General features: G+C 40.7%; 1 protein-coding gene across 8 annotated transcripts in view; it reads right to left on the bottom strand.

The window, feature by feature from the left end:
- Positions 1 to 12,420, bottom strand: part of PXK (PX domain containing serine/threonine kinase like) — a 69,702-nt gene that overhangs the window by 17,984 nt on the left and 39,298 nt on the right. For all 8 annotated transcript variants that reach the window (XM_060239402.1, XM_060239403.1, XM_060239404.1 and 5 more), the window contains exons 5-13: positions 11,469 to 11,546; positions 10,374 to 10,447; positions 9,632 to 9,706; positions 4,664 to 4,768; positions 4,401 to 4,502; positions 3,470 to 3,631; positions 2,231 to 2,348; positions 724 to 802; positions 378 to 426 (exon numbers count right to left, since the gene is read on the bottom strand). In XM_060239402.1, the coding sequence (XP_060095385.1) occupies positions 378 to 426; positions 724 to 802; positions 2,231 to 2,348; positions 3,470 to 3,631; positions 4,401 to 4,502; positions 4,664 to 4,768; positions 9,632 to 9,706; positions 10,374 to 10,447; positions 11,469 to 11,546 (842 nt within the window). The remainder of the gene's footprint in view (positions 1 to 377; positions 427 to 723; positions 803 to 2,230; positions 2,349 to 3,469; positions 3,632 to 4,400; positions 4,503 to 4,663; positions 4,769 to 9,631; positions 9,707 to 10,373; positions 10,448 to 11,468; positions 11,547 to 12,420) is intronic.

Here is a 12,420-nt window from a genome sequence, read left to right as displayed (position 1 = left end):
GGTGGAAGTGTGAGGAATGCTCACCACTCTATATTCAGCCTTGAGATGGTAACAAAATATTGAACAAACAACCCATAAAAGTGAAGCTAGCATTAGACAGCAACCTATTAAAAATGTTTAGTACTGGAGCACTGCCTTTGCCTGCAGATGGTCCCAGCTTTAATTCCTAGCATCCCCCAATTAAAAAAGCAACAGATGCTGAGGCTCTAACAGGCCTTGCAGAGTTGCTAATCAGAGCTGACACTACTGAGCTAGACAGACCAAGGATCTGACTCAGTATAAGACAAGTTTATAGGGATACGTTTAACTCTAACAGGGTAATCACTGAACAAACATGCAGTTGGCAGCAACTGGTGACCAGTATTATTCAACTGTACCTTAAACTGTGTTTTTTCTGAATTTGTTAGGAGAACATCACTGAATAACCTGAAGGAAGGAAGGAGACATATTTTTACCAAAATTAGACAGCAAGCATTACTGTTCCTTATCCTGTCTTCTACAACCCATATGGCAAGTGCTGTGAATTTAACTTCACTTTGCAGCAGGAGCTGCTTCACACTTCACAGTGTCGCACCTACAAGACTGGGATTCAGATAAACATTCAAGGTCTGAGTTGTGCTAGAGGAGGTTCAAGCACTGGATTCTGTGCCATTCACATTCCATTTCTACTTTGGTCTGCACCATGAATAAAAGGAAGACTTAGCTCTACCAGTGAGGACTTACGGCATTTGTAAGAGCCGAGAGACAGTTGGCATGCCATTCTTCATGGCTTCAGGAGAAAGAATGGATTCCAGCACAGTCACTAAAGGAAGAGGGGGGGAAATAAGCAACACTGAGAAAAAGAACACCAATTCCAGGTATAGGCAATGCAACTTCTTTTCATAACTTTTCAAAAGCTTTCAGGCATTTCACAGATAATGCCTTTCCAATGATAGCAAGAGAAACCTTAAATTGACCAGCGCATGTAAAGCTGACATGCAGCAGAGCTTTCAGCACAGGTTTGTACTGCTTTGGCAAAAGTCTGCAAAGGAAGAGGACAACAGTGCAAGGCCATGTACTTCAAGGGGCTACGGGTCAATGCTCCCTCTAAGCTGCAGAGTCTTGTGAGCAAAAATTCCACTGTGTGAGCTACTGCACAAATTATTGTGCTCCGGGGCCATTTTTCCTGAGCTAAGACAAAAATGTGTGAGCTGGAGGCTAAAAATCTGTGAGCTAGCTCACACTAACTCAGCTTAGAGGAAACACTGCTATGGGTATATTACATTTGACCCAAGTTGCAAATGCTGGATTTACCTCTGGATAGAGTATGTTTCAAGGCTGAGCAAAAGACTCTTGAGAAGCACACATTCTATTTGGGGAAAGATCAAAGTGCTATTTGAGGAAAGATCAAAAACACTGTGAACCAGTACAGGAGAAGGGCATACAGCTATCCTGATTGTGGGTTTTCTAATAGGCAAAAGAGAAGGGAGAACATATAGGGAGCAGTTGGTTCTCTACCAGGCAAAAGAAAAAAGAGAGCACAGAGGGAGCAGCTTTGGGTATTGCCCAGAAGCTGGTCAAACATCCTAAGACAGCCACCTTTCTCAATAAGAATCGTTGTCCTTCAGCAGCAGCGCTCGTTTTGCAGAGAATAACCATGAAATATTTCTCTGTAGTTGTGTTGTTGTTTCTTAAATCTTCCTAACATGCCACTTTTGTTCTTGAAGTGGTCATCTGTGCCTTTGCACAGTTTGCCAGTTTTAAGGGGGGAACTGTGGGGCAGCTGTAGGTTGAGTGTCCATCCAAATGCCCTACCCATACCCACCACAGGGATAAGAAAGCAGAGCTAAACCCCACTGCAGAAGTTGCGAATGGCAACTTTCTGCCACGTGGCATTCTCCCTCGCTCCAAGTTATAGTGTTATACTGCAACTTGGTAGGGAAATGGGGGGCGGAGCTCTGGATAACAGCAGAGGGTCCTCTTGCTTAGGCATAATGGGGAAAAAAGAGGACAAGGCTGGGAGAGTGACAGCAGCAAGCAGTGTGGCAATGAGGCACATAGATGCCATTCTCACTCAGTCCTGTGATGCTTGCTGTTGCCATCAATGGCAGCCCCCCCACCCCCAATCATCCTTCAAGAACTTGCTTTTCAACCCAAATACAGGATTTATAAAATGGTTGGAGAACATTCAGGTTAAGGATGTTAGGATGTTCAGGTTAAGGTGAAACATTACTCCACATAGTTCACTGACCTACAGACGCGGATGGTGCAGGAGGAAAGCTGTCCACTGGAACAGAGTCTGGAGGTCTCCCATATGTCATTTCATAAAGTAAGTGACCAAAGCAGTGCACGTCAACAGCTTCTAAATTCTGCAAAGAAGAGTGAGGTGTGAGGGTGTATGGAATGATCAGAACCACTTCCTAGAACATTCTGTATCCTAGCACATGAACTTCTCCTCCATTTGCATCATCGATGCTCTGTTCGCATGACTTCTACCCACCAGAGTCTCTAAGCAAAAAGACTTAGCATGAATAATTCCTAGCGCATTGATGTAATTGAGAAGATTCACTAGTTTGAAGGATCATGTTCAGCAGCAGATGCAAAACAATGCTGACACTGACTGCTTATGTTGTAAAAGTTCCCAGTGACAGCAAATGAGGCAAGCAACAAAAATGTAAACAGCCTGGTACAGCTTGTACTCAGAGCCTGCAACTACACCAAGCAAGCAGCCTTATGAAGGCCATGGCGAGATGCTCAGAGAGAACCCCCAGAGCTATCAAGGGACAGAACTCTGATCTGGATTTTAGCAGAAACAGATGATGAATTTATTTATTTAAAACAGCTTTATGATATTTCTCCAGGATCCTGCTTGAGGACGCTTACAAAAACAATGAAAACAAAATGTTAGACGATATTAATTAAAAACCCCTCTCCACAGCATTTCCAGCCCTGGAGTCATGTGACATAATCGCTATGCCAAACCTAGAGAAGCTTGAAGGAGCTGCCAGGGAGAGAGAAGTGAGAAAAATCTGTGTCAGTACTTTCCACCAATGGATTCCTGAATCCTACCCATCAGCAGAAGCACTTCTTTTGAGGAAAAGACACCTGGATATCCCTCAACAAATGAGGGGCAACTGCACATTTTATAACGCAATGCAATGTTCACCAGGACAAGTTAACTGCACACTGCAATTGTAAAACTTCTATTCAGAATTAACATATTGCTCTGTGCTTTCTTTCTCACAGGGAAGAATCCCCTCTCAAAGTTTTCTTGCTTTGCTACCCTCCATTTCTTCTCTGTATTCTAAAATGCAGCCACTTGTCAAAGAAAAAGCCAGAAACAATTGCAAGGCTGAGTATTTTGTTATCCAGTCCTTTTCCTGATCCATCATAGTGTAATCAGAAGTTTTAAGGAATGATTAGTCCACTGCAATGTAACACTTTTATAATCCATATACATTAAGCAAAAAAAAAAAGTCCCCAAACTTACATTAATCTTACGGAACTGTGTAAAATATGACCGATAGAAGGATGGGAGCCCCAGCAATGAATTCTCCAAGTCCAGCAACCTGCACGTATCCCCCTCCAAGATTACATTGGAAGCATGTAAATGACCATATGGAAATCCTTTCTCGTGCAAGAACTTTAAGACCTAAGAGACCAAGCAAAGGGATTTCAGTTTGACTGAGAAAACATGCTTGGATGAACATCCCTCATAACGTCCTTTCCAAAACTGCTTCCCAGCCCTCCCACAGCTAGGGCTTTCATTCAAATGACTGCTACAAGGCTTGTTTGAGTGTGCTCACACTCCACTGCATGACTTCCCCCTGCACAACGCTTTGTTCATGCAAGTACTCAGTATCTGGTGTCCACTTCTTTTCCAGTCCAACAATACATTTCTGTTTTGACTAACATTATAATCAACCTGTTTAGGCAATGCTATAATCAACCTGCTAAGTCCAATCTTAAAAGCCACTTCTATTCATAAGATGCACCTCTTCTATTCTAGATTGTTTTGGCTATGTACAGTGCTCAGTATACTTCAAATGTCTGTAAGAGTCCATCAATAGACTGAGGGGCTGCTTCATACTTTCTTTCATTCAACTGAAAGATTTTCCCAGACAGATGATCAAGAGGGTACTAGTAATGGTTACATGGTAGGAAGTTACTAGTTGTCCACCTAGGATGTATTTTGCAGAAAATGCATTCAAGTATGATTCTACATTCTCTCTATCCATGTATCTTTTCTGCAAAATTTATTTTTAAAAAACATTCCTAACTTCATTTTCCAGCATGCATGGAAAAATTGCAACTGTCCTTGGACATAGTGTTTTGTAGTTACTGCTGAACTAAAATGTGTCTTCAAGAGAACTGGCCATCTTTGACTACAAGCAGATTTTGAACCGTTTAAGAAGCCTTACCTCTAGTATTTGCCTGCCAAATGTTTTAATTTGCTGCAGTTCAAGACCTTGAATTTTCTTCGGGTTGCAGTATTTCTTCAAAAATGGATCTTTTGGTTTTGCCTTTTAAAAATAAATTTCCACAATGAATGTTACTTCCAAGCTAGCCACAACCCATAAAAAATGCAAATACATGTTGTGATCTTAAAATATTTTGGTGAGGCCAAAGTTAACATGTATACTAAAGATGATATGGTATGTCCCAAGAGCATACCTTACACTACCTTATATATCAGGTCCTTTAATGTTCCTTTTTCATTGAACGGTCTAATTACCAGTGCAGAAGATTCACTAGCTGTTGCAAAAGTGACTTTGTAAATATAAGGATGCTGTACAAAAAATAGAGACATACAGACATTGAATTTTTTTATTATCTGACAGCACCATCCTATGTAGGTTTACTCTCAAGAACATGCATGTACAATCAGAAATGAACATCTTACAGAGCATCACTAAACTCAGTTTTTCTCAATTTCCTTAGCAACACACAAAAAATTTTCAATAGACAAGTTAAGCAGTGATCCCAAACTGCTAGATCAGTTTTATAATCTGGTTTTTAAAAACAAGGGCCTCCTTCGATCTGTATTTAAATCTACAGAGAGTAGGAAAGTGGGCAGAGAGGAAGAGAGGTATCACTCAATTCCAGATGAGAACACAGAATGTCCCAACAGAAGGCTAGCTTCAATAGGAGGGAGGAGCTTAGACATAATGTGGCCTTTTTTGACTGAGGCCACGTACCTACCCCAGTGTCCAGTTTAGTCCATACAGGTAAAGTATCCTAGCTCCAAGAGGTGTACATTGTGTTTACTTTTTAAACAAGGTCATCTCAAAATTGTTCTTTTTTTGTTTCTGTTGCTACACAAAATTAATATGTTGCTTCCCTTCAACCCACTTATGTCTTGTGCGATATGCTGAGTAGCTCACCAAGAGCTGTCCAAAATACTTTTCCCTTTCTCATTGTTAATTTCAGCCTTTTCTTCCACCCTTTTACACAGCTATGCCTATGTTTCATGCAGCGGAGGGAAAGAAAGTGACTGAACATGTCCCTTGGAATGCAGGGAAGATTGCCAAGACAATGGGCAGTTTTAAACCAGGTGCCTTGGTGCATGCATCCCCTTCAAAAGTTTAGACATGCTCTCCTTTTGTCCAAGATTAAGGCTGGTGCCCCAGAACTTCAGCTAGTTTATCTCCAGGATTTGGACCTGTCTCAAAACATCTCAAGCATATGAGTTGTGTTACACTGACACAAATGAGGAAGGTTCAGCTGGCAAGACTCCTAACAAAAGTCAGGAGATCAGAATACTAAGCATCATGTGAATTTTTGATTCTGGAGACATTTACATAAATCAAGACTTAGTGATAAGGAGCTGTCACAAATATTGAAAAAAGCATCAATGTATGCTAACGTTGACCATTTAAGGTGGTTTTTTTGTGCTCCTTAATATGAAAAAAAGCTTGGCTAAGGTTCAAGGCCTTCAAGCTGATGTGGTTTTTAACAAAACTCTGCAGGTCGAAATGTGAACTTTCCATCCCAGGAAGGATGCCTGTTGAAACAGGTAACATTTTACGCTTTAACTTCCACTTCAAATCACATTGTACTTTTTTTCCAATCGGGGTCATTAACAAAAATCACAACTAGCTGCTGCCTATTTCCCACATCCTCCCTAAATACTCCAAATTTAATAATTTATTTTGCTACTACACCAAAGGCTTCAAGAGATTTTTCTAAACCTGCACAGGCTTGAAACACTACTGATTATTAGGTTCCCCTGCAGATCTCCCTTGGCCACCACCCTCTACAACCTCTCTTATTCAGGTTATGGGCTGTAAGCAGGCCGGGACATCACACTTCCCACCCTTCTTGTCTCTTTTAAAATCTACAGAGAGCTGTGACTATCTCACACCTCAGGTCCTCTCACTCCCAGAGACATCCACAGACAAGGCAATCCAGCTCCTTTTATAATCAGCCCTCACTTACACAGAGCTATTGGAGTTGGCTCAAACTGTTCCTATCACTCGCTGCCACCCTTCATTAATATCCTAGAATATATGCATGTAGACTAAGATATTAAATTTTCCCCTTAGACACACAGCCAGCACTGTTAATCAAAACCAAAAAGCTTTTATTTATAAGAACAGAACACTGAGGAAAGTAAACTCCAAGAAATAATGTTTCACGTCCATTGAATTTTTGCACTGAAGTCCTAAACCTACAACGGGGATCTTTCAGTTACACATTTACTATTTTCAGCCAGTTCCAAGCAGCTCTTCTATACAGTTCCACTCAGTCAGAAAAACCCTTTTCTACTCTGACCTTAAGCTGTCAGCTTCCCTCTCTGCTGCTAACCCCAAACTGTTATTTTTGAACTGCTGTTTTCAAGTCTCCTGCTCTTAACATTCCATCAGCTCTCACTGGTTGCTCTTGGAGAAAGACAGAACTTTTCTCCCTTTCTCACAATACGAGAACTCGTGGGCATTCGATGAAATTGCTGAGCAGACAGGTTAAAACGGATAAAAGGAAGTACTTCTTCACCCAAAGGGTGATTAACATGTGGAATTCACTGCCACAGGAGGTGGTGGCGGCCACAAGCATGGCCACCTTCAAGAGGGGGTTAGATAAAAATATGGAGCAGAGGTCCATCAGTGGCTATTAGCCACAGTGTGTATGTGTGTGTGTGTGTGTGTGTATATATGTGTGTGTGTGTATATATATATATATATATATATATATATATATATATATATATATATATATATATATTTGGCCGCTGTGTGACACAGAATGTTGGACTGGATGGGCCATTGGCCTGATCTAACATGGCTTCTCTTATGTTCTTAGAACCTACCTAGCCTGTCCATCACAAGGTAGCTAGTATTTTGGACATGCACTGAGGACCCAGATTTTGTATTCAGCCCAAAGCTGGGATGAAGTCACATGGTTGCTATTACAAATAGCTGCTCTGAATCTCGCCTCCTATTCCTCCTACCCCATGCATGAGGGGATATTGCTGCCCATCTCCCATGTTTTCCTACCACTGCATGTGGAAAGCCAATTACCATAAGTAGAAAAATCAAACAACTCATTCTGGATTACAAGACATTTCAGGAGAAAAGAGTGGATGCCAGGATTCTCCTTTGGAAGGGAATGACATGGCTCTCAAAACATCTTGTTTCAGCCTCAGATGCAACAAATAAATGGCAGTTTGGAGTGGGTCAAATCAACCACAAAGGATTGTTATAAGCTACAGTGTGATGAACATACACCAGATGTTCCAGACAAAATGTAACTTTCTTTTTGTATGCCTGAAAGTATGATTTACTAAATAAATCTTAAGTTTTATTCCGGGAGAATGCTTCTGAGCTATTTGGTATTCTTATAATTGTTCAGAGGTTTATAATTAATTTGTCAAAACACATTGCTTTTAATGTAATGCAAAAAGGAGAGTGAAAGCTATTTTGAAAAAAAGAATTGAGTTGTATTGTAAAGCACTACATCTACTAAAAAAGTCATAAAATTCAGAATCAAGTCAGCACAAAGGCATGCATAATGCTAGCTCTACTGTACCTCTGGGGATGTTACAGACACCTATAATAAAGTGAAGCTGAGCAGCATTAGATAAGACAAGCTAGGCATCAGCACAAAAACTGAACTGCCCACTCCCCACAGCAGTTCCAAATATGACAAATGAGAAGCATGCATGACCATCTGGAGCATTCTTTGGAGTGCAAACAGCAGCACACTTTATGCACTTCAAGAGCAAGTGATGCTATGTGAACTGTAGAGGATTAGGGATAGAGTTTGCACAAGAACAGTCAACTGCCCCAAATGATTCTAAACAGCTGATATTGCAAAATAACTGGACTAAGGCATCGTCATTTTTATTCAGAAGCCTGATTTATCAGGATTATAAACTATCAGCCTAGCATGAGGACTTTAAACTACTGTCTCTCTTCATTAGCAGTATGATTTATTTGCCTTCTCACTTAATCTAGAAAGCCATTTGAGACTGAATCAATCAAGCAGCATATTCCCTTCAATTACTGTAATTACGGGAATTACAATTTATCTTGTTAAAGGGATAAAGGAGATAATAGTTCTGCTACGACACATTTGGCTCCTGTACAACACTGAGCAACATGTTGTTTTTCAGGTCTGCTGATCATTTATGGGACAATAAACCAAACACAGACTTCTTCATAAGAGCAGATGCCACATGACAAAAAACCATAGCAAAAATACTGCCACATGAGGACAAACCAGTCACATGGGGAAGCTTACAGTATCCAAACTAGTTGGAAAGAGAAAATACTGCTTTCTGTTTATATTTGTGTACGGCTGCTTGCTCATAGTTCAAGGATGATCAATCCCCAGTGGACATCTTTACTTTTTGTTTAAATATTGAAAATTAAAAGTCATTCAAGTATGGCAAGTTTGGAATGTCACTATTTATACTTATTTTTAAAAGCACACATTACATTGTACACAAACAGAAGAATAAGAGTTCGTTTTTATACCCTCACTTTCTTCTACCCTAAGGAGTCCCAAAGTGGCTCATGATCACCTTCCATTCCACTCCTCACAACAGTCACCTTTGGAGGTGCAGCTGAGAGAGTTCTGAGAGAAGTGTGACTGGCTCAAAGTTACTCAGCTTCATGTGGAGGAGTGGGGAATCAAACCTGGTTCTCTGGATTAGAGTCTGCCACTCTTAATCACTACATCATGCTGGCTCCCAAGGATACTGCCTTCACGGCTTCCAATGAAACTTACACACCACATAATCTACATCACAGCTCTCCTCTCCTGTGGTTCTTATAGGTCCAACCTCACACACATCTTTCAGTCTCCACTAGATCATTAAAAGTCTGGGATGAAACTTTAGACATGTCAATTGGGGAGGAAGGAGAAAAGTAAGACTGCAGTGTTGTGCAATGCCTAGAGAGCCACATGATGGACTAATGTTTTAAAAACCTTCCACAAAATGCTCTTTTTGAAAACAAGGTGTACTGCTGTAAGGCAGCCCTTCAATAACCTCACTAAGTTTACATTTATTTGAGCCAAGCACATGAATGCCTGAGAGCCAATCAGCATAATCAAAAGAGCATAATCTGAAAAGAAGCTTTTATGTGCTCTAATTTGGTGCTTGTGAAATGGTATTGGTGTTGGGGGACGATTAGTGTAACAAAATACTCACAGAACATGAAGAAAGAAATTTCACAGCACACTGAAGATCTTTGTCTGAAAGATATTTGTCAGGGCCAAGATCAGTCTGAAAAGACAAGTTATGAAGTTGATTTGAGGGGGTAAATTGCCGAAGTGACCATAAATCAACTTCTGAGGGGCACAGAACATCTCTGTCATACATCCCAAAGCCTTCCTCCAACACTTGTTATCTTTACCATTCCCTCTCCTTAAGCAGAAGAGACATAACACCTGTGATTTCCAGTTCAACAGTGCTTAGGGATCCACAGGCTGTGCTATTTATGCACTGGTTATGTCCTAAAGATGTTCTGAATGCAGATGCTAATCTTTTTCCCACCTTCCCCTTCTTCCAGCAGCCTCCTGTCACAAAAGTCCTATCTTGTCTGAAAAGGCACAGCCAGGGACCAGAATCAGCCCAGACAAAACCATGGAAGTTTGGGGGGTGGAGCCTACAGCAAAGAGAAAAAACATCCAAGATCACCTCTCCTCCCCTTCCATCAGCAGAATGCTGGTAGGATACATCCCATTGGGTGTCCCATGAGATAGAGAAGAACAGACTGAGGGCAGCTAACAGTTTATGGCAGGAAATGCACACAGCATCACCTCAGAATAATGGGCAGAGCTTACCAAAAGTGACTGTGGATACATAGCTAGGCACCAACACACACACAAGAAAATATTGCTAAACCATGAGACAGTTTTGAAAAACTCATCCTTAAAGAAAAGAAACTTACCCAGCTCAATGCTAGCCGCTCCTTTGGTTGATTCTTAATCTTCATTAAGAAATATTTCTTACGTATTCTCCAACCTAGAAAGGTGACAAACAGCCCAAGAGTTTGCATTGTACCACTCAAGAAACCATGCAGAAGTTTTCATTTTCTACACAGACCAGACTCAAACAATTAGGCCACTAAGGGTGTGCTACCTGATCCACATTCCCCTGCAGCAACCTGCCATTTCATTTCAATGCAATTCAGTTCAGTTGTTTGTTTGGACATTGTTTCATCACTCTGCTTCCTCAAATGAACAAGAAGGGGATTTTTTTTCCTCCTCCACAGGCAAACCTTCCTTAAAGTTAAGATTTTGATACTTCTATTATAAATTAAAACATCATTTTCTATTACATTTTCATTCCACCCTTCTTCCAAGGAGTTCTGGTTGGTGTACATGATTCTCCTTTCTTCCATTCTATCCTCATAACAACCCTGTGATATAGGTTAGGTCCACGGTAGCCAAGTTGGCAAAGCAGCGATTTGAACCCAGATATCTCTGGTCACACTCTGCCACTCTAATCACACTAGCTTCTATTCCCTCATTTTCCCAAGGAGTGTAGTATATGTTAGTTTCTCCCCTCCTCCATTTTATCCTCAGAACAACCCTGTGAGGTAGGTTAGGCTGAGGATGTATGACTGGCCGAAAATCACCTAGCAAGCTTCATAGTTGGGTGGAGATTTGAAACTGAGTGGGTCTACCAAGACCTAGTCTGACACTCAAGACTAGTATGCCACACAGACTCTGGTCACAGCACATTCATGGGTATGCCAAAGTTAGAAGAGCCAAAGAATTTTAATTTTTTTTTTAAAAAGAGCCAAAGTTCAACCCTTGACATTTCCACTTACAAACACTGCAAGCTAGAAATCTAGAAAAGGTCCTGAAGAGCTGTTACTTCAGAGCTGGATGATCAATATTTTTCCCAAATAATTAAAGAAGGGATTTTTTTTCTTATTACCAAATCTAAATATTTGTTTCATTGATAAAGTGTGGCATAAATCATGCTTCTGTGGTTTATGGCACACCCTCCCAGATATAAAAACAAGTAAAGCTCTTACCTATATCCTTTAATGGCTCTACTACTTCCCACTTTGGCTCCGACCGAAAGAACATTGAAACATGCTGTAAGGCAATTTCTATAAGAGAAAATTTCAGGGAACATTTGTTAGTTAACAACCATTAATAATTACACTTCATATGTAAAATGACAAGAGATTTTTTTCCAATCCAGTGAAACATAGGATATTATAAAGTACTGCCTGAAAAGAATAGTAATATGAATCACAAGAACAAAATGAGGTTTGCCACTATAGAACAAAGCACGTATATGACAAGAGACCAAACATATAAGATGAACTCTGATGTACTATTGAAGAAGCACCTTGGGAAAAAGCGACCTCCTTTTCCCCACCAGTAAACAAAAGAGCCATGCCAACTTCACAGCCCTGGTGAGTTCACCTGATGACCATTGGTCAAGATGTCTGCAGCAGTGGCTGAGGGACAATTATAGGACAAAGGCCTCCATACACCTGTAGCATACAGGGGATTGTCCAGTGCTGTAGCAGTTAAGAGTGTCAGAGAAGGATCTGGGAGACCTAGGTTCGAATCATCACTCTGCCATGCAAGCTTGCTAGGTAACCTGTGGTCTGTCACACTCTTAACCTCTCCTATCTCACATGGCTGTTACGAGAACTGAATGGAGGCAAGGAAAATTATGCAAGCCCCTTTGGATCCCCCATTAGAGAGAAAGGCAAGGTATAAATGAAGTAAATGAATACATTTTAACCCATTGCAATAAGAACCAAGTGTGCTGTAGTTTTGCAATCAAATCACCCTCACCAAGGATTTTCCCTTTGTTGGTTGCCTGATTATTATTATTATTACTACCAACTGCTAGCTTCTGCTTATTAACTTTCCTTTAACATGTGCACAAACACATGAAAACTGGCTGTGTGCCTAAAGTATGCTTTATTTTTTTTTGGGGGGGGGGGAGAACTATTCTTGAATCAA

The sequence above is a fragment of the Heteronotia binoei genome, chromosome 5, assembly GCF_032191835.1.
Source record: "Heteronotia binoei isolate CCM8104 ecotype False Entrance Well chromosome 5, APGP_CSIRO_Hbin_v1, whole genome shotgun sequence".
Taxonomy (NCBI): domain Eukaryota; kingdom Metazoa; phylum Chordata; class Lepidosauria; order Squamata; family Gekkonidae; genus Heteronotia; species Heteronotia binoei.
This window is presented reverse-complemented; position numbering and strand designations above follow the sequence as displayed.